The sequence below is a fragment of the Schistocerca serialis genome, chromosome 4 (genome assembly GCF_023864345.2).
Source record: "Schistocerca serialis cubense isolate TAMUIC-IGC-003099 chromosome 4, iqSchSeri2.2, whole genome shotgun sequence".
Classification (NCBI taxonomy): domain Eukaryota; kingdom Metazoa; phylum Arthropoda; class Insecta; order Orthoptera; family Acrididae; genus Schistocerca; species Schistocerca serialis.
The window spans coordinates 230,792,563-230,813,729 of record NC_064641.1 but is presented as its reverse complement, the minus strand read 5'-3'; the positions used below and the strand labels follow the sequence as shown (position 1 = coordinate 230,813,729).

At 37.8% G+C, this 21,167-nt stretch overlaps 1 protein-coding gene across 1 annotated transcript in view; it reads right to left on the bottom strand.

The window, feature by feature from the left end:
* LOC126473473 (histone acetyltransferase p300) overlaps positions 1-21,167 on the bottom strand; it is a 171,376-nt gene that overhangs the window by 5,416 nt on the left and 144,793 nt on the right. Inside the window, exons 24-30 of the mRNA XM_050100549.1 lie at positions 16,874-17,041; positions 16,488-16,721; positions 16,155-16,385; positions 15,952-16,071; positions 10,577-10,783; positions 7,169-7,510; positions 6,759-6,946 (exon numbers count right to left, since the gene is read on the bottom strand). Coding sequence (XP_049956506.1) covers positions 6,759-6,946; positions 7,169-7,510; positions 10,577-10,783; positions 15,952-16,071; positions 16,155-16,385; positions 16,488-16,721; positions 16,874-17,041 — 1,490 coding nt within the window. The remainder of the gene's footprint in view (positions 1-6,758; positions 6,947-7,168; positions 7,511-10,576; positions 10,784-15,951; positions 16,072-16,154; positions 16,386-16,487; positions 16,722-16,873; positions 17,042-21,167) is intronic.

The window sequence follows — 21,167 nt, the reverse complement described above, 5'->3', positions numbered from 1 at the left end:
CTCACATACACATTTCGCAATCTGTCTCGTCTTGTTACACTCAACCTGCTTCTCTGGAACTTCATTTCACTAGCCTGTATTCTACTTTTGTCGCTTTTGTGCATTACCCATGTCTCACTTCCGTACGCCAATATGGGGACAAAGTAGGTTCGGTATATAATTCCCTTGGATTTCTGTGGCACCTCCTTGCTCCAAATAAGCCCCCTAATGCATTTGTAGAACTGCCCTGCTTTTCTGCACCTTTCATTTATTTCCATTGCGTTTCCCCCCTTACTTTCAATCATGCTTCCCAGGTACTTGAAGTTCTCTACCACTTGTAGTTTTCCCCTCCACAAGTTATATCCACATTTGGCCTATTCTTCTTCCTTGTTGTGACAATTATTTCACTTTTCTTTGCAGAGAAATGCATTCCATATTGTGCTGCCGTTGCCTCCCATACATCTAACTGCTCTTGCACCTCCTTCTCGCAATTTCCCCATAACATCAGGTCATCGGCAAAAAGCACTGCTTTCATTTTATGATCTCCAATTGCATCTGAAACTTGCTGTAGGATTTCATCCATAACAATAATAAACAATAAAGGCGAAAGTGCACTTCCCTGTCGCAGCCCATTTTCCAGCTTGAACCATGCAGTACGTTCCCTCCCCACTTTCACACAACTCTCACTTCCCTCATACATTTTTCTGACTTTTCGTGTTATCTCTTCATCTATCCCTTTTGCGTTCAGCACATCCCAGAGCTTGTCCCTACAGATACTGTCATACGCCTTCTCAATATCTAAAAAGGCCATGATTAAGTCCTTCCCGTACTCATAGTGCCTTTCCTGCAGTTGCCTTACCACAAATATGAGGTCCGTTGTTGATCTTCCCGGTCTGAAACCATACTGCTCCTCTTGCAGTCTACTTTCAATACTGCTTCTTATTCTCTTCTCCAGGATCTTTTCATAGATTTTTCCACAGTGGCATAGCAGGGTGATTCCTCTGTAGTTCTCACATCTCCTTTTATCCTCTTTCTTGAAGATCGGGACTATAATTCCTTTCTTCCAATCCTCAGGAATTCTGTTCTCCTTCCACACCACCCTCAGCACTCTGTATAGCCACTGGGTTCCTACTTCTCCTGCTGCTCGTATCATATCCACTGTTACTTCGTCCCAACCTGGTGCCTTGCCCCCTTTCATCCTCTTTATGGCTTCTTCCACTTCATTCCAAGTTAGATCATCAATTTCCCCACTATTATAATCGTCTGCTGCCTTAGGCTCTCCAACGCTGTTAGTTACCCGCTTGGCGGCATTCAACAGATCTTCAAAGTACTCCTTCCAAATCTTTTTGAGCTCATGCATTTCCTCCACAACTCTTCCATTATTATCCATGATCTTCAGGCACTCGCTTCTGTCGTTCCTCTTATTTCTTACCATGGTGTAAAGTACTTTTTTGTTCCCTTCACTGTCCTCTTCTAACATTCTTGTCCATTTTTCCATCCACTTCTTCTTCTCCGCCCTTACTATGGTCTGTGCTGCTTTCTTGCTTTCCTTATATTTTACCCTAGCTTCCTCTGTTCGGGTCTGCAACCATTCTCTGAAGGCTTTGTTCTTTCGAAGTGCTGCCTCTTTACATATGTTGTTCCACCATGGGGTTTCCTTACTTCTCCTCTTTGTGCTAGTTCTTCCGCACACAGTCTCAGCTGCCTCAACTAGAGCCCTCTTAAAATCTCCCCATTCTTCTTCCACTGTTCTCTGATCTTCCTTTGGCAGCTTCTTCCTGATCAGTGTCTGGTACTGGGTCCTCCATTCATCCTCTTTCAGCGTCCATGTCTTCAACCTTTTCTCCCGTATATCTGTTGCCCTCCTATCTTTTTTCTCTCTCAGGGTGGCTACCAACAGCCGATGGTCACTGTCTAAGGCCTCAGATGGAATGACCTTAACATCTGTGAGGCTGCTCATCATCTGCCTATCCACTAGTACATAGTCTACTACTGAAGTTTGGGACCAGTCTCCACTGTACCAAGTTATTTTGTGGCTACTTCTCTTCTTGTACCAGGAATTTGCGATCGCCAGCCCATTCCTCTTGCAGAATTCCAGCAACAATTTTCCTTCTCTATTTCGGTTCCCCCAGCCCTCTGGTCCCATTATTTCCTCGAATCCTTTCCTGTCTGTGCCAACATGTGCATTGAGGTCCCCTATTATAATCTGATTACCTCCATTTAGCTGATTTTGCATGTCATCTTCAAATTCCTCCTTCTCCTTTTTTGTACACCCCACCTGTGGGGCATATGCTTGGATGATTTCAATGCTTTTTCCTTTTACTCGTACTCTGGCTTTTATCATTCGATCATTGATACCTTCCAATGGCAGTTATAGTGTTTTTTTATTTTCTGTTGCAGTTCTTCCAGTCAGTGGGGATTATTTGAGAATACTTGGCCCTTCTACTTGCCACATAAGTAAAAATTACAGGAAGAGAGACTGGTTGAAATTGGAGATCTGAGATTTTACTGCCTTTGCCCGGTGTCCCTCTCACTGAACAATCAAGTACATGTAATAAACAAAAAAACTGACTCCATGTGATGGTTTATCTGTACATTAATTCCCAATGGTTACTGTGTACCCTGCTGGCAATACCTGAGTTTTTATGAGACAAAAGTTTTATGGATGAGTTTTAGAGAAGTAAGAACAAAATAAAGAAGCAATGTATTCAAAGAATTAGGGAAGCTATAGCACTTAACAAATATCTTACACAAACTTTCTATGAGTTTGTATAGATTATTATTTAACAAGCAAACAACATGTGGAACTACCAAAAAGAGGTTGAGTAAATACCGTTATGTTTTAAGAACGCTTCGAGTCTAGCATGACAATGAAACTGTACCATGTATTTGCCATGCAAGTGATCATAGCCTGAATGATAATATCTTGTTACATGGTGGTGTAATGCTGTGGGGGAAAAAAACGCAAGTTTTGCAAAATAATGGTATTTCTTCACCTTCAGCAGAAATGTCAAAACTGCCAATAGACACATTTAAAATTACATAGACTATCCTATTTTCCGTGAGAACGTATCTGGATTGCCCGAGACTGTCACATACCACTTTCGTTCGACTACAAGAAACTTTTATGTTCACAATTAGTATGGCTGACTGTGGTGGTAGACAGACATACATCAGGGTTTGTGCACCATCAGTATGAAAGCATGTGTCATAAATAGACCTTGTGCAAAATAGCAGGGCCACCCTATGAAGCAGCTCTTGTAGAGCACACAGGTCCGAGTTCATTGACCTGTTGTGTGTGTAGTGGGAGGTGAAAGATTTTAATGACTGTGTATTCAGCCAGGACACAGGCTGTCGCACACACCCTCGCTTTCAAACAAAAATGATGTGAGGAGCTAATTGAAATGAAAAACAAATACAATTCTTTTCTGGGAAAAACAATCACAGATGATGAGACTTCACATTATCGATACAAACCGATCACAAAATGACAAAAATGCAAAATAGGTCTCTGATTGTTCACCAAGACTGAAGAAGGTGGGAATGTGATGCACAAGTTCAACAACATCTCTAAGAAGGTGTGAATATGACACACAGGTTGAATATCATCCCAAAGAAAGACTTTTTTTTTAACAATTTTACATGATTAATAGAATGCCATTCACATCAGTTGTAATAATTATTTAATCAATCCACGACAGGTTTTGGGATGTTAAAATCCCAGCTACAGGTGTGTGTAGTAAAATCTGTAACATACTGAAGTAGAGGAGTGGGGAAACATAGTCCAACATCCCTGGAAAAAACAGGAGAATAAACTTAGGAAACAAAGTGACTCACATACTGTACTTGTTCAATATGCATAACAAACCCTCAGGCCACTCAGTGTGAAGTCTCCAAGTTACTGCATTTTGGGTGGACAGAGAGAGAGAGAGAGAGAGAGAGAGAGAGAGAGAGAGAGAGAAGGAAAAAAGAAAAAAAAGAAGAGAAGAGAGCCTAATAATGAAACAGGCCCTAAAAAAGGAATGAACAGAAGGGTAAGACAAAATTAAAAGGAACCAAAACCAAACATTGTGCCCACACTGTCCACCATCGAGCACACTACGGAAGCTGCTAGGATTGAGCAGAGGACCATGAACAGTGCACGAGAGGAAATTAACTGACATTGGTATTAGCAAAGATATGGTAAATCAGAACTAACTTGTCTGAGCTATTGCAATGTGTTGATTAAAAGGATAATAAAAGATAAACAAGCTGTAGTAGACCGTCAAGTTAGGTAACTCACAGACATGTACAAATATGTGATGTATTAAGCAACAAGGCAAATGGTACATACACAAAATGGATGAACAGGGGATAAAAAACTGCAATAAACAATGATAAAATAAAATGGTAATAAAAATTATACTAAGCAAATCATCATAACATATGTAGGATACACAACAGGCTAAAGTGATGTAAAATCAAATGTTTAAAAGCCATTATTCAAAAACAAAGTCTAAAATGTAATTCTAATCAGAGTTGCTGAAGGTAGTGGTCATGTGTGTGAGGTGTTCTTGCTTATTTGTGTGTGTGTTTGTGAGTGTGTGTGTGTGTGTGTGTGTGTGTGTGTGTGTACCGAAATCTAATGTTTGCTCACTTAGTGTATATAGTGGATTCTGCTATTCTGGTTGAAATCCCACACATTGCCAAGTGTTTACCAGAGTAGTTGTGATGACTGCCAATGCTTTTATCTTGGACAAATAGTGTGTATATTCGTTATTTGGTTCAAAGAACATCAGGCCTTACTTAATTCAAGATCTGCATTAACTAACCACCTCAGAGCATATAAACACTCTATCCCAGACATAAATAATAACTTGTATCCTCCATCTACAGCTGAAAGGTCGTGTCCTCAATTTACGGAAAATTGAAATTTTATGTAATTTGAACCAAAAATCACTATGTACACTAAATGAACAAGCGATGTTGTAACTTGTGTTTTCGTTAAATAATATATTACATGTTCAGGCCTATTTTTCTAAGCACCCATTCGTCTGTTTTGCCTCTTAACCTCCTTTCCATATCATTACTCCTTCGTATAAAGCAAAGCACTCAGCCTGATCATGTTGTTTGTTATTTTGCTGCTCACACTGCTACACTTACATTTTAGATTTTTTTTCAAATTATAGTTTTAATACATTTTATTTTATGTCACTTGAGCCCATAACGTATCCTACATATGTTACGACAACTTACTTGGTATTTTGTTACTACTACTTTTTATCATGGTTTATCCCCTGTTCATTCATTTTGTGTGTGTACCATTGCCTTGTTACCTAATACATCACACATTTTTACATGTCTGTGAGTTACCTACCTTGATGGTCAATCACAGCTTGTTTAATGGTTAAAATGGCTCTAAGCACTATGGGACTTAACATCTGAGGTCATCAGTTCCCTAGACTTAGAACTACTTAAACCTAACTAACCTAATGACATCACACACATCCATGCCTGAGGCAGGATTCGAACCTGTGACCGTAGCAGCTGTGCGGTTCTGGACTGAAGCACCTAGAACTGCTTGGTCACAGCAGCCCTAAGTTTTATTATCCTTTTAATTAAAAGTACTGTAACCACTACGATCAGTCTGCCCTGATTTACCATATCTTTGTTAATACCAATTTCAGTCTACTTTCTCACACACAATGTTTGTACCTGCACCCCTGCGCATCTCTAGACCTACAATGTGGCATTCTGCTCTGTCCTTCCTGCTGTCCATAGCGCGGCTGCTCGATGGTGGACAATGTGAGTACAAGTTTGGTTTTGGTTCCTATTTCTTTCATCCTGCCCTTCTGAATGTTACATTTTTAGGTTGTCATGTCCTCTGCTCTTATTTTTTTCTAGTCCTGCCCAAGATGCAGTGGCTTGGAGCGTTTGCTATGGTTTTTCCAGATATGTTGTTAGATTTCTCTCCCCCTCTTCTGTATGTTACAGTTTCTTTTCATACAACATGAAATGGGATTTTAACTTCCCGAAACTGCTCATGGATTGAATAAACTGTTGTTAAAACTGAAGCATGTCATTCTATTAATCACACCTCTCAGTTGGGGATGTCCTACAAGTCAAATTTTGTGAAGTTTCACATGGCTGTACGAATGGTCTGCATATTGCACTGGCTGTACGAATGGTCTGCATATTGCACTGAAGTGGAACGAACCTGAAGCATTTGAAGCACCATCTTCACTCTTCTCTATTTTTTTATTACTCTAGTTTCCCAACTTTTTGGACAGACGAGGTATAATAAGCTTTACAATTGGACACACACACACACACACACACACACACACACACACACACACACACACACACACCTCAAATACAGTTAACCTTTATGAACCGTTTCAAAATATTAGCAACACGCCATCAATACATTTCTGTTCAATTTATTATCATCATCATCATCCTCCATCATCATCATCATCATCATCATCATCATCATCATCACAACAACAACTACTACTACTACTACTACTACTACTACAACTACATAACAATTGGATTTGCTGTTACTTGCCTCTGCAAACAACTATTTATTTAAGCAATATTATAATTTGTACTGGTATAATAATAATAATAATAATAATAATAACAGGTTTCAGCTATAAAATGAACATTACATTGCTTGAGTAAAGAAATTCATAACAGAAAACATTAACCATACATTTGGGATTTAAGTTTGTTGATGCAGCAGTATTATTTCATTACGAATAAAAAAATTATATATAAAAAAAATAAAATACCTTGGAGTCCACTGATCCATAGGCATAAGGTGAGTAGCGGGGTTAGGACCCATTTGACCCATAGCTCTTTGTATCTGAGGAGGTGGCATAACTTGAGCCATTGCCTGAGTGACAACACCTGGAGGATTTCCTTTCCCATACCCCACTTGAGCATGAGGTGCCTGTTGTCTTGCAGCCTCTTCTTGGACCTATAGTTAGAACACACCTTCAAGTAACAATCTTTTTATACTTAAAATATATACCCGTAACCTAAACAAAAAGTTAATTTGCATTTGATTTGGTATACATCATGGATAACTTCGAGCAGCAGAAACAAAAAGTGACATAGGTATGCAAATTAGAAGTTTTCTATTTTTTAATAATAAAAAAAGAAAGGATGAAGAAAATTGGGGTTATTCATTATAGCTTACCTGTTTTACAACCTGCAGGACATTGGCATTGGGAGTCTGTGCACCTGGTTTCAAACCAATGCCTGGTTGATGTGGAGGCTGCAAACCAACTACCATGCCAGCACCTGATGTTGCTGGCCCAAGAACACCCACTGGACTAACTGCTGAACCTGCACCACCAGCACCAAGCACCCCTGCTGCCCCTGAACTACCTGGTAGTGGACCAACAGGTAATGTTGTCCTAGTGTTCATTGCTGCCATGCGCCTTCGTAGCAGATGTGCTTGCTGCAATCTTTGCTGGAGTTGCTGCTGCTTCAGCTTATGTTTGATGTTCAAACAGAATGGCACCGGACATTTTGTTTCCTGTGAAGATTAATTAGAAGTACTATAGTATTTAAAGATATTTAACTTCCGTTTCTTTCATAATAATGTAAAAAGTTTGTCTTGAGAATCAAATACAATAAAAATCTCAGTAACTGGTCAATTTAAGAGAGAGAAATAATTTATACTAATGACAAAACATTACTCCTCATGAATGTGCTGTAAGACTTGTTTGTATTGTTGAAGCTTTCTACTGTAGTTCTCTGAACTTGTGTTGATGTATATTGGAGTTTTCAACTTTAGGTAAAAGAAACATGCACAAGAAAGATTTTTCCATTAGTATTTGTGAAAATGTTTTCAGCAGCAGAGGCAAATTACATGTGTGTTGGCTTCAAAATTAATACCTGTGTCAAAATGTTCCAAACAAGCATTTATACAGGTACTGCCAAATGTGCATTTTTACAGGTTTGTTGACATACTGTCTAAAGAGCTCAAAACTTGGCAGAAAAAAGATTTTTTATACAACGCAAACCTGTGAATTGTTTAAAATGCCCTCCACCCTCTCTCTTACATCCCCACAATACCATATTTTGTATCAATATCTCACATTTTCCCAATAATCTCCAAGTATGCTTTACTATGCTTCACTCTCAATTAATGAAAAAGGAACAGCAAGTAGAAGAATCTTTTCTATTATTATTATTATTATTATTATTATTATTATTATTGACTATTATAGCTATTATTCAGAACTACAGATCACTGTGGCAAGTGTTTCAGTTAATTAGTAGTAGGCTGAAAATGGGGAAAATATGCCGGGAAGGGGGTGTGGGGTGAGGATATACTAAGAAGAATAGATTCCTTGGTGACCCATACAATGTAAGGTGTGTCAGGAATAAGTTTACATTTAAGAATAAACTAGAGAAAGAAATTGAAAACAAAAGCAAATAATTAGTGATTCCATGGCTTGTAGTGAGAGTACATAAAGGAGGAACTGGAGCAAAAGTGGGGAGGAAAGGGGGATGAGAGATACAGGAAACAACTGATTTGGAAAGTCATAAAAGTATACATCTATCACTCAGTGAACAACCTGCGGCCCGTGGGTCACGTCCAGCTCTCAATTAGTTTCAGTCTGGTTCACAGAAGAAATTCCAGGCCAACTTAAAAGGAATATACTCTCAAAAGCAAGTTCTTTTAGGCATAATTTGTTGGCCTGCTGTGTCAGGTAAGGGGTGCCCTTCATATAATGGTGTTACCCCATAAACACTAACATGAAGGATGCTACAGTTTTGAGTAGACTAGGACTGCTATCATGTCCTGTGACAAGATGGCCCACAATCTTAAGTACGTATGTGAATCAGGCCCACAGGTCACCAAGAGTTGTCCATGACTGGTCTATAATAACCTGTAACAAAATACCATCTTTCTTTAATTATTAAAGAAGTTTCCCCAAAACATTGTACTTATGGACCTGGTTGTTTGCTAATACAAGGAAATGATGGATACAATGAAAGTGTTAAAGCTGCATCATGTGTTTGTAGGAGAAGTGTAGTGCTAATCTGCACCTGATGGTAAATCCTGAGCTTTCTACCATCACGGCTCATGCCGTTGGGCCACAGGTATCTATCTAGTCCTGCCACTAGACGTCACATTCAGCGAGTCGTTTAAAGAGTGAGCTACTGTACAGCAGCCATGTTTCTGCCTTGGCAGCAGCACATATGTACATATGGTAGCAGAATGCCAAACTATACTGATATAACTCTTGCACTGAGGCAAGAAATTCCAGAAAATGTGCTAGTAAACAAGTTGCGAGCTATTATATGCTTACTGGATTAACAACATATCTCCCTAGCACAATTTATACTAATAGTACATGGAGTTAAAGATAGTGTAAAAGATGTAATGTTGTGGGGGTATCCCTTCAGAAGTCATCTATTGGATTCTAGTACGTAAAAAATTCAAAAGGTTGGACTGTATTCACACAAAGATCTGATGGTCAGCTGGAAATGCATTTTCTCCTGGGTATCCTATACAACCTCTATTTACTGTTAATGCCCACTAATGTCTTCGTTCTGTGGAGAAATGCACTAGTATTATCAATGAAACTTCCTGGCACATTAATCTGGTCCGAATCTATGACAAAACTTTCATTTCAGCGGGAACTCTGCTGCAGCCAAAATTTATTCTGGATTATTACTGATTAAGTCATTTCCCATGACTGTACCAAATTTTAATTTATTTCATGTGAGCCATCACTAAACATAAAATTACATTATTTTCATTAGAAAATTATGGTTCAATATTTGTTTATTATGAATTTCACTTGGGGGTGGTGGTGGGAGAGAGAGAGAGAGAGAGAGAGAGAGAGAGAGAGAGAGAGAGAGAGAGAGAGAGAAGCTGTAATGATGGTTTGGACCTGTGACTCTTCTTTCATGAGACTTCAGTCTTACTCATTCAGCTAGGATTGTGCAAAGTCTTTTGTACTTACGAGTGCTCGGGAATTATTTCATTTTTAGAGGCATCTTTCTTGAGTATTTCTTTTTTAAAACTGTCATACTGTATTAGGATAACTAACATCTACTCTATTAATATACGGGAGAAAACTGAACAGGACCAGTCCCAAACACACACATATTGCACAACAAATACGGCACTAACTCAAATATACTGCATCTGCATTGCAGTCATTTTCACAACTGGAAATGAACAATTTGCCGAGTGTGACGTTTAGGGGAAGCCCTAGGTACTTGGCAGCATGACATCATAAGCCATGACCCTATAAATCTCAGGATTTAACGTCAAGTAATACTCACAGGAGCAATGAATCCCCATACCAAAATTATTGTAATTAATAAAATGTTGTACCTTTGCTATTCTGTTCTTTTTGTGTTAGATGCTTCTTGTGACTGACCTGGCCAGTCACAAGTAGTATATAAAAGTAATGGGACAACAATTAATTATCATTAATTAATTTGTAGACTTGGGTTTTCCTGATAACATATCTCACTAGATTTAATTTTAACTATTTCCATATTGTCGCAAATTTAACAGAACCAATTGCAGACCACATCCTGCTTCAATGGAATATTATTTAAAAAATGTATTTACCTGGCAATGCTTTGCATGGTAACAGCAAAGTGCAATAAGCTGTTTGCATATGGGGCAGCCACCATTTGTCTTCCTTTTACATATCTTTGTATGCTGCACAACTCTCTTCATCTTCTGACAGCTGGGCAGGCGACAGTTGGCATCACGGCACTGGCATGCATGTACTAATGATTGGATGCAACGCTGTATTGAAAGTTTTCGCGCCTCCTGTAAAGTTAAATTGTTATGTCTTATGTCTCAAATGTTAATGCAAACAGAATGAAACTGTTTTCCTTGCACACACAATTCTTCCATGTGACTGAAAACTATATCTGTGCCCAACTATTTCGGCCACTCTACAGCTACATTGTGGAAATTCAGTGTGGAGTGTCCTTCCCACCCATCCCACCCCCTCCAACCAAAGTATTACCTTCACAGCTCAAGAAAATATTTAATTGTTTATCTCTGCTCTTCACTGAGCCTCTTAATCAACTAACACATGGCAATATTAAGCTTACAAATCAAATATCACTTACAAATTTATATCAAAGGTAAATATACCATAATCCAGTGCTAGGCTTTTTTTGATGTTTCACCTACTCCCTACTAAATAACGAAAAAAAAAATTTACGTTATCATGAAAAAGAGTCACAATAAAACTGATAGTTGAGGAAATTTCTCTCACTGTTCAATGCAGAGTTTCGAAAGTATCAAATAACTTTCATAAATTTCTTCAATAAATAGTGATAAAAAGCACCATTTTACAGCAAAAAAGTGACGAGCAACAGATAACACCAACAACAGGTTAAAATGTTGAGCTTCCAGTTTCAGTACCTATTTATTATTAAAAATTGCTTCTACGTGATAAACAGCTACCTTTATTGACATCTCTGTTTGTACTCTATCCAGGATTTTCAATCATAATTTTTTTTTTTTAGTTCCGTGACACAGTGATACAGGACACAGACGACCCCAAGTTTAGGAAAATACAATACACTCAGGAAGATCACACTAGAAATTGTATGGAGTGAACCTCATGCTTATTCTCAAACACTGATGGCCACTGCTGTATTTAAAAGAAAAAGTAAAGCATGGAAAATGTAAGTGAAGATTGTGTGGATGGTTGATTATTGGCAAAGGATAAACCACCCACTCTGAGCAATCACCACATTTGGAACACCCCCCCCCCCCCCCCCCCCCACACACACACACACACTAGTGTTGGTTTCATGTTAAATGAATGATTTGAACCCTGAATCATAACAATGTGAAACCCGTCACTTTACATTCACATTACACAGCCACATGTAAACAATGCTACATGCTGACAATTTACAAGTATTTTTAAGTTTTTTTTAGATCCACCACTGTAATAACTGGAAGTAGGTAGTGATCAGATTTAAAAATTGCTTTATATTGCCATTTCAAAAACAAATTGCTTCTCACTACTAATCAAAGTTGATATTTAGCCAATTCCGAGTTCCAACATTCTTGTCTGTCACAATAGATCAGAATCCTGTTCTTTTGCTCAGATGGAAAAAAAAAAAAAAAATCTATGTATCAGTGATTCTTGCTACGAAGTGAACAAAATGAATGTGTGTCACTATCATACCACATTTGCTGTTTCCTACACTGCTATTGAGTTTCTTCCATTCTGTCTTGGTCAGTCAAGTCTGAATCATCATGTCACAAACTACACTATTGTCAAAGTCCTCAATCTCAACAGTTATCTATGAATTAGTCATTCAGTCTATCCTCTCAAATCGAAAGTCCTCCCCTCACACTCTCACTGCTCAGTGTGCCCAATATCCTTGATGAAACATTGGGGCTCAGAAATTGTTGACAATATTAAAACTGTAAACTAATACTGAAGTACAAAAGCAGGTTACCAGCCTCAAATCACCTTTGCATTATCTCCATACAGTAACAACACACACAAAACCCAAACAAAATGCACTATTTTGGATGCCGAAGCAGGTTTCTAAACATGTGTCACACAGAATTTCTTTTTCCCTTACTTTGGTATGTAGTGAGAAGAATATGACATAAGAAGAACTGCAGGAACATAATATGCGTAGGTAAGTGGTATCATTCAGAGCCCTGAGAGTAACTCCAAATAAGAATAAATGCAAATTAAGTCTGAATTTGAACACATTATTACAGAGTAACATCATAGCCATGTTGAAAAGATGTAAAAATGTGAATGTTGTGCAGGGAAGTGCAATAATTATGAGGCTCTAACAATGAATAGTATTAATAATTTGTAAATTTAACTTTTGTGTCCCAATTGAATAAAAAAAACAGTGAAATCTCATGGTAGTTTTCTGTGGTCAATAAAAAAGTATACAGTAGATGCTGAGCAAGGAATAAGTAAACCTTCCCAGAAAAAGCATTTTAACCAATTGTGTTACAAACGATTACAGGTAAACTCTCAGTCTCCATCAGTCAGACCCATGTGTGTGTGTGTACGTGCGCGAGTGTATACCTGTCCCTTTTTCCCCCTAAGGTAAGTCTTTCTGCTCCCGGGATTGGAATGACTCCTTACCCTCTCCCTTAAAACCCACATCCTTTCGTCTTCCCCTCTCCTTCCCTCTTTCCTGATGAGGCAACAGTTTGTTGCGAAAGCTTGAATTTTGTGTGTATGTTTGTGTGTCTGTCGACCTGCCAGCACTTTCGTTCGGTAAGTCACCTCATCTTTGTTTTTATATATATATCAATATAATGGAAGGAAACATTCCACGTGGGAAAAATTATATATAAAAACAAAGATGAGGTGACTTACCGAACAAAAGCGCTGGCAGGTCGATAGACACACAAACAAACACAAACATACACACAAAATTCAAGCTTTCGCAACAGACTGTGGCCTCATCAGGAAAGAGGGAAGGAGAGGGGAAGACGAAAGGAAGTGGGTTTTAAGGGAGAGGGTAAGGAGTCATTCCAATCCCGGGAGCGGAAAGACTTACCTTAGGGGGAAAAAAGGACAGGTATACACTCGTTAAATATGTCTGCTTGTGTCTGTATGTGTGGATGGACATGTGCGTGTGTGCGAGTGTATACCTGTCCTTTTTTCCCCCTAAGGTAAGTCTTTCCGCTCCCGGGATTGGAATGACTCCTTACCCTCTCCCTTAAAACCCACTTCCTTTCGTCTTCCCCTCTCCTTCCCTCTTTCCTGATGAGGCAACAGTCTGTTGCGAAAGCTTGAATTTTGTGTGTATGTTTGTGTTTGTTTGTGTGTCTATCGACCTGCCAGCGCTTTTGTTCGGTAAGTCACCTCATCTTTGTTTTTATATATGGTCTTTAAATATGTCTGCTTGTGTCTGTATGTGTGGATGGATATGTGCGTGTGTGCGAGTGTATACCTGTCCTTTTTTCCCCCTAAGGTAAGTCTTTCCGCTCCCGGGATTGGAATGACTCCTTACCCTCTCCTTTAAAACCCACTTCCTTTCGTCTTCCCCTCTCCTTCCCTCTTTCCTGATGAGGCAACAGTTTGTTGCGAAAGCTTGAATTTTGTGTGTATGTTTGTGTTTGTTTGTGTGTCTGTCGACCTGCCAGCACTTTCATTTGGTAAGTCACATCATCTTTGTTTTTAGATATATATTTCCTACGTGGAATGTTTCCCTCTATATATATATATATATATATATATATATATATATATATATATATATATGCCATCTTCGGCTCTTTGGACAACCCTTGATTAAAATGAACTATTTTAACACTCAAATCAAAAACATGCAAAACTGTTATCTGACTATTCTTATCATGCTCATGCATCTGAAGCAATGAAGGTCACGTGAGACGGGAGTCAATGATGATGCAAGTAGACACTGTAGACTCCGATACTTCATTTTTACACGAAGTGTCCTTTTACAATAAATTCCAAGTGACTTCTTACTGTACATCACTTGAGATGTAGGTATGCAAAAGGCTTTCATGCGTGTTCATTAAATGAAATGAAATGATCGTATGGCATTGTTGGCCGGGATGTCCCATTCGGGTTTGGCCGCCAAGTGCAAGTCTTATTTCAGTCGGCACCATATTGGGCGACTTGTGGCCGATGATGAGGATGAAATGATGATAAGGACAACACAACACCCAGTCCATGAGCGGAGAAAATCTCCAACCCAGCTGGGAATCGAAACTGAGCCCACTGCATTGGAGGCAAGCACATTACCACCCAGCTAAGCAGGCGGACATGGGTGTTCATGAAATCACTCAAACCCAATTATATAAGATACAAAAAAATTCAATCTGAAATGACATTTCAATGAAGGACATGAAAAAGAAACTCAGTACTAAGATCTGTGCAGTTCCACAGCCTCTCAGAGAGGTTACTGAGTACTACATATTCTTATTTAAAACAAGGATTTCTCAATACTACAACCACCACAGTTCGAATAAAAGATATCTGCTTAAGGCTGTTTACAGTGAATAATATCTACAATTTTTTCTGAGATAGTAGCACATTAATGTGCCTTATAAAAAACTGCTGACAAGTATTTAACACTCATACTTTCAATACATAATTTAGAGATCTGTGGCAACAGAATTAAGTGGTTTGCTGATTGTTTTCCCACCTAAAGACAAAGAGAATTTAGAAATTTATTTAGTGTTAAATTCGCTGGACAGAACCAAACTTACGTCATGGTGCTCTCTACAGGGACTGTTTCACTTACTTTGTTTCCATGAGAAGAAATTGTTTTTTGTTTAGCTTTCTGGTTTTACCCTTAATTTCATGTAAGAAGAAGAATCACACCAAGAGAAAAAGAGGCAAGAGCCTGGAAGACACACAGTTATGTTAAGACTCATTTTGTCATTAGTGTAACCACTTTAAACAATCAACAATATCATGAAAAGTGTAAATTGCTACTCACCATCTGAGGACACAGTGACTTGCAGACAGGCATAATGAAAATGCTGCAATACATTGTAGCTTTTGGCCAAAAGACCTTTTTCCGAAAGTTAAAATGTATAGTAGTCTTTTTGTTGTGCCTGTCTGCGACTCAACGTCCCCTCTACATGATGAGCAGCAATCACCTTTTTATAATATTCTTGCTATTCCACCCTGGACTTCCATTGTTTGCTTTAAGTATTCAGTGTCATAACAAAGAAAAAAAGGCCAACATTCTTTTCTTCAGTAAAATAAATTCAAGAAAGTAAAAAGAATTCTATCAGCTTTCTCTCCGTTCATAAATAACAGTTGAACAACTTTCCTTACTGGGGAGCAGAGGTGGCGGGGAAGTTTGAAAACATTAAGTTTTAAGTATCAACATTCACAATGCTACTTGTATTTACAGGTGCATTGTTTTGTTTAACACAGCAAAGAAAGCTTTTGCAGGAAGGCTCCCTCGGAATTTTTTACAAAAAACTAAGCTAGTATGTAATTGTACCTGAGGATTAGCTTGCTTCTGATCTGAAGGAGAGGAGCCATCATCCAAGTCCAAGCCAAGTTTCTCCATCCTATGAGGATGCCCATCTTTCTCATAGCACTGAACACACAGGTCAAAATCCTACGGAGAATAACAGAATTAGGCATGACGAAACTATCTGTTATAAAAAACAACAACTCTGTGCAATATAATGAAGCACTTACGTCACAAACAGTGCAATGGTAACGCGTTTCTACATGACCCTTGCAATTATTGCAAGTATATACAAATCTGTCCTGTCCTTGGTTATGGAGTTCATAAAGCATTGACATAGATGAAAACTTGGCTCTCCTCAATGATGAAAATTCATAATGGCGTTCACGTGCCATTGTTAAGAATGCATCTCTTCCATCCATAAGATCACAGTTTATAAATGGATCAGGATCCTGAATGGGCTGCAACATGAAAACAGAACAAAATTAGATATACCGATGTCTGAAATAAATGAACTCTCATATACAAAAATAAACAAATAAATAAATAAATCTGCTACTTACTGCCAAGCTGGCAGCAGATTGCGCAGAGTGCAGCCTGATTACGAAGAAAACTTCTTTATGCTTTTCCATTGTAGCAAAAATTTTTGCTGAAAGATCATTTCCGGTCTGCGGTGTATTTGACTTTTTACTGTTTTTTCGCTGATTGGCTTTAGATTTATTCGATTTTTTAGCCTTTTTTTGACCTTTCTTTTTGCCATCAGGTCCTGTTTCACTTTCTTCTTGCAGTGAAAATATCTGAAACACCAAATGGAGAATAAGATGTAATAAACACTTTAATACAGATACAGCGGAATTTCAACAACAGAATTATTAGCCCCCCCCCCCCCCCCCAAACACACATCCTACACCATTTTATTTCATCTGATGTGCAATGCATTTACACTTACAGCATTGGCAGCAGCCTCTGCAGCTTCTGCTTGTTTGCGCTTTTCCTCTTCTTCTTGATCAAGTTCTTTTATACTCTCCTCCAAAACATTTGGCCAGAAATCACCTTCAAAATATGGCAGTTCAGCTGCTGAAATTAATTTATCTTCCACTGCTTGCTTCAGAATATCCTGGAAAATAAATGCTGGATCAAAATTATTTTCTATATATCTACACATTATAGAAATCAGTTCTGGAGGCTAAGATTAAATGTAATTTACAATTCTAATCGAACACTAGAATTCCATTTTCAGGGGCTAATATGCGAAGCATCATTGAAGATAGATTATTCCTGGCAGCAAAAACTATGACATGAAGTAATGTAAAACAAATACGTTAGTGCTAGAGTAATAACTTTTGCTGTGCACCTATTTGTTACATCGCTGATGCATAAAATGATATTGAACTGCATACGAACTTTTTTTTAAAGATTATTGTTCAAAACTTTTTTTAAAAAATATGAACTAATATACTGAAATAAATTACTATCAACTGTGGTTTATACTAACTACTGGACATTATTAAATCTCCAGTGTATACATACGTTCAGACCTTTTGCTCTATCTTGTTCCTTCCCAAAATCCAGTATGAGAACCGAAAGTTGCAGTAATGTATATTGGAAAACAAAAACTTTCATAGCCACAAATGTCACAGTTAATAAAATATTCTGCGACATTATGGCATGCTTGGATGGAATTTCCCGAATCTAAGCCGCACAGAAATCTGAGACTCAAAATTCAAGAGAAGAGAAACGTTTTAGGCCGCACCTCCAAATCAAAACAAAGTTGGTCCATTGTAATATGAGAGACAATTTAGGTCAAATGAATGACGGTACAACCATAGTAGTTTGGTTCGAGTCGTAAGCTTAGCAGTTAAGCTTTACCAGGTAGCCGTTGCTATGCGTCAGGCGCTCCGTCCATATTTATACGGGTACCCTTCCTTTTTCACGTGCTTCGTCTGGTTTGAATTGATTGCTTATTTTTCTTTGATCTGATAAGTGCCGTTCTCTTTGTTATAGGTATTTACATCACTCAATCCTGAAAATGCATTACTGTACTGTGTCATGCATTGTTTGTCGCTTTCTGATAATGAGTGTTTACGACCTGTCGCCGCTTGCGGCATGGCTTGCTTTTGTGCGCACTACCGCCGCTTACAGTTTAAAGAAAAAAAGGAGAGGAATTGTCTCATTAGCGAAACAATGGCAAGAGACTGCTATTTGTTGTTACTTACACTGCCGCTTTCTTTAATAATGATCAACAAGAACCAAATAATAGACTGCGTATGATAGAAGATGTTCTGAATGAAAGTTTGGCAAAAATTTTTCTCCGTTTGAAAATCTTTGCAGACAATTAGAGTCATCTTAGATTTAAAAATCTAATCAATTGCCGTGCTTCATTTCTGACTGTATCACTATTTGGCATAAGAATAATATGAATATAAACATGGCATGATATGTATATTCTTCCGCGTTTGCTGTTGTCTCACTCTAGTTTCGTAGTTTATTAGGCAGACAGGATTTAAATGAGATAGCAGCAAACATGAAAGAATACATGGCAAAATGTTTATATTCATTATTATTATGGTGAAGAGAATACTGCATGTGATTCACAATTTATGAAAGTTCCTATTAGCAACCATCTCTTCTCACAGGTAGGAAAAAATTCAGAATGCAGAGTTGGCCATTTTGACAAACATCCCAAACAGTCTTGCCAGTCGGATTTTCGTAGTGCATTGAAATGCTGCTACATTCGAAGATGAACAATACGGAATTTGTATTTACTTCGATGGATAATGTATGAAAATGCAGTGGTCGAAACTCAGGGCGGAGAAAAAAAAGCTCGTCTTCCACCTTTTCTTTAAATTTATTTACTGACGCAACGGTTTTGGTACCAGTATTTATCTTTGTGCCTGCGAAGCACTACATATATTCGACAACAGAAGTTAGTTGTGGCGGCACCTACCAACATTTTTCAGAACTTCCGCTTTGCCCTTGATTCTAAGCCGCAGGCGGTTTTTTGGATTACAAAAACCGGAAAAAAAGTGTGGCTTAGATTCGAGTAAATACGGTAGAAGAAGCCCAACAGACTTCATTTGAAGATTTGTAGTACAAGTCTGTATTGTTAAGAATAAAGTTGGAACATGTGTTAACTAATACAAATAGGAGAAACTGAATACCAAAATGAATACAGTAAGAATATTTAAAGCATTTAACTAATCAGAATACCAAAGAAGGCAGCAAACATAATATAGGTGCAAAACGGATAACAGCAAAGGCGGTAAATAATACAAGCAGGATTACAGTAACTATTCTTTAACATTTGTTAAAGTAAGGAATACACACACACACGCGGGCGCGCACGCACACACACACACACAGAGAGAGAGAGAGAGAGAGAGAGAGAGAGAGAGAGAGAATTTTTTCGACAAAAATCCCAGAATTTGAATATAACGCAACTTCTTCACTTCTCTCAGGGAGGTGGGGTGCAGTGCAACAGATGCGGCATTCTTTATTAAATGAGAATCGAGCACCTTTCCTTTCTACCAAATAAAGACAATTCTCCCAGGAAAATTAATTGGCTTCAAGCAAATTTTCTGCAGATATCCTTCACTATCATTTTTAGTGCAACCATCTTATTCGATTCGATTCTCTCTCTCTCTCTCTCTCTCTCCAGAAGAATTATTTGAAAATTCGGGTAATAATTTGGAACCAACTTCACTCATACTGTGTAGCTAAATTTGTCAGTACACCAGAATTTGACTATTTCTTGAACTTGTTAACCAAAATATGTAGGTGACAATATTTAACATTTTATGTCTACCAGACTTACAGTCTATTAATATTTAGAAGACAATGAACTACAGATCTATTCCAAATGAAGCAAACAGATAGCACACATGTGTGAATGATAGCAAACAACTGTGTGCTTGAACATTTAAAATAATATCACTTGAAGGCAAATTATGTCATACAATACGAGAATTAATAAAAAGATATAAAGATCTTATTTATTCACATGACAGCAAACCTTTTCTATTCTTAAGGCACCCATCTTTCAAATTGTCAATATGTTCACTTTAGGGACAAAGAGAGTGGTACACACTACAAAAATATGCACTATGTGACTCCCATAAACGACTTTTATTTGGCTTCGGTATATACTAAGAAGCAACTGCTCAAAAATGTGCCATCTGCGCATGACTGTAATGAGTTGAAGATACTCATTGATTGCAACAAGACGAGGTTAAAACTGATTTGAGATAGTAAGTGTCACTGTTTGATGAAAGTATTGATGATGATGGCTGCTGCAATGTGATTATGCCGATAGCAGCAACTAATGTACTTTTTCCAAGTAAACAAGGTGCTAACTTGGCAGCACATCGGATTCACATACATTTATTTGTTTGCCGTCCACGTCACAGTTTCATTTATGGTGAGATATACTATTGTACTAATAACACATCTCTTTCCAGTAAAAGATAAATGCATATATTGAAACAAAAAGTAAGGCTTAGAAATAATCATATTTCTGTTACAAAATCAAGCTTATGGCTGTATGCACTACCAGGTTCACAATGGAACACTACAACTTTAAATCCTTCATTGAACATGAGCACTTTTCCATTTCCCATTCACCTGAATCGAAATGAAGTGCTTGTTTATTCTTTAAGGTACTGTCAAACAGGGTGATTTCGGACAGTTTTGTTGTTATTTTGATTGCAACTTTCATATATATTCTTAGATTAAAGTGATTGTTATGGAAGTGGTAGGGTATATGTGTAACGAATAAAATATCCCAGAACCAGAAAGTATATGTGTAGGTATATATATCTGAGGCTGTTAAATAAAGTGTCGAAAGCCACCTCATGGATTGGGGTGATTTCGGACACGTGTTTTTTAAATCTCTGTCCGAAGTTACAGTATTAGAGGGCGAATTCAGATAGTTACTGCGTTTTTTAAAAATTCTACATGCTTTTTATTTGATTTTGGTGACATTTTGCACATTTTAAGGTAGCCCTTTGTTACGAATAAGTGATATGGAATGATATAATGAATTTTATATATTACCGATAAGTTTTTATTTAGCAAGAATTTAAATAAAATTTTTTTACAGTTCTTCACTGAAATATTAGAAACAGACAGAAACAAACAAAGTAATTTAACTAAAAGGTCAAAATAATTTTTCTCACTCATCATTCTAAATGAAGTTGCAAGAACTTTAAATAGACGATTGTCTTCGAGTCTAAAGCACATCTTCT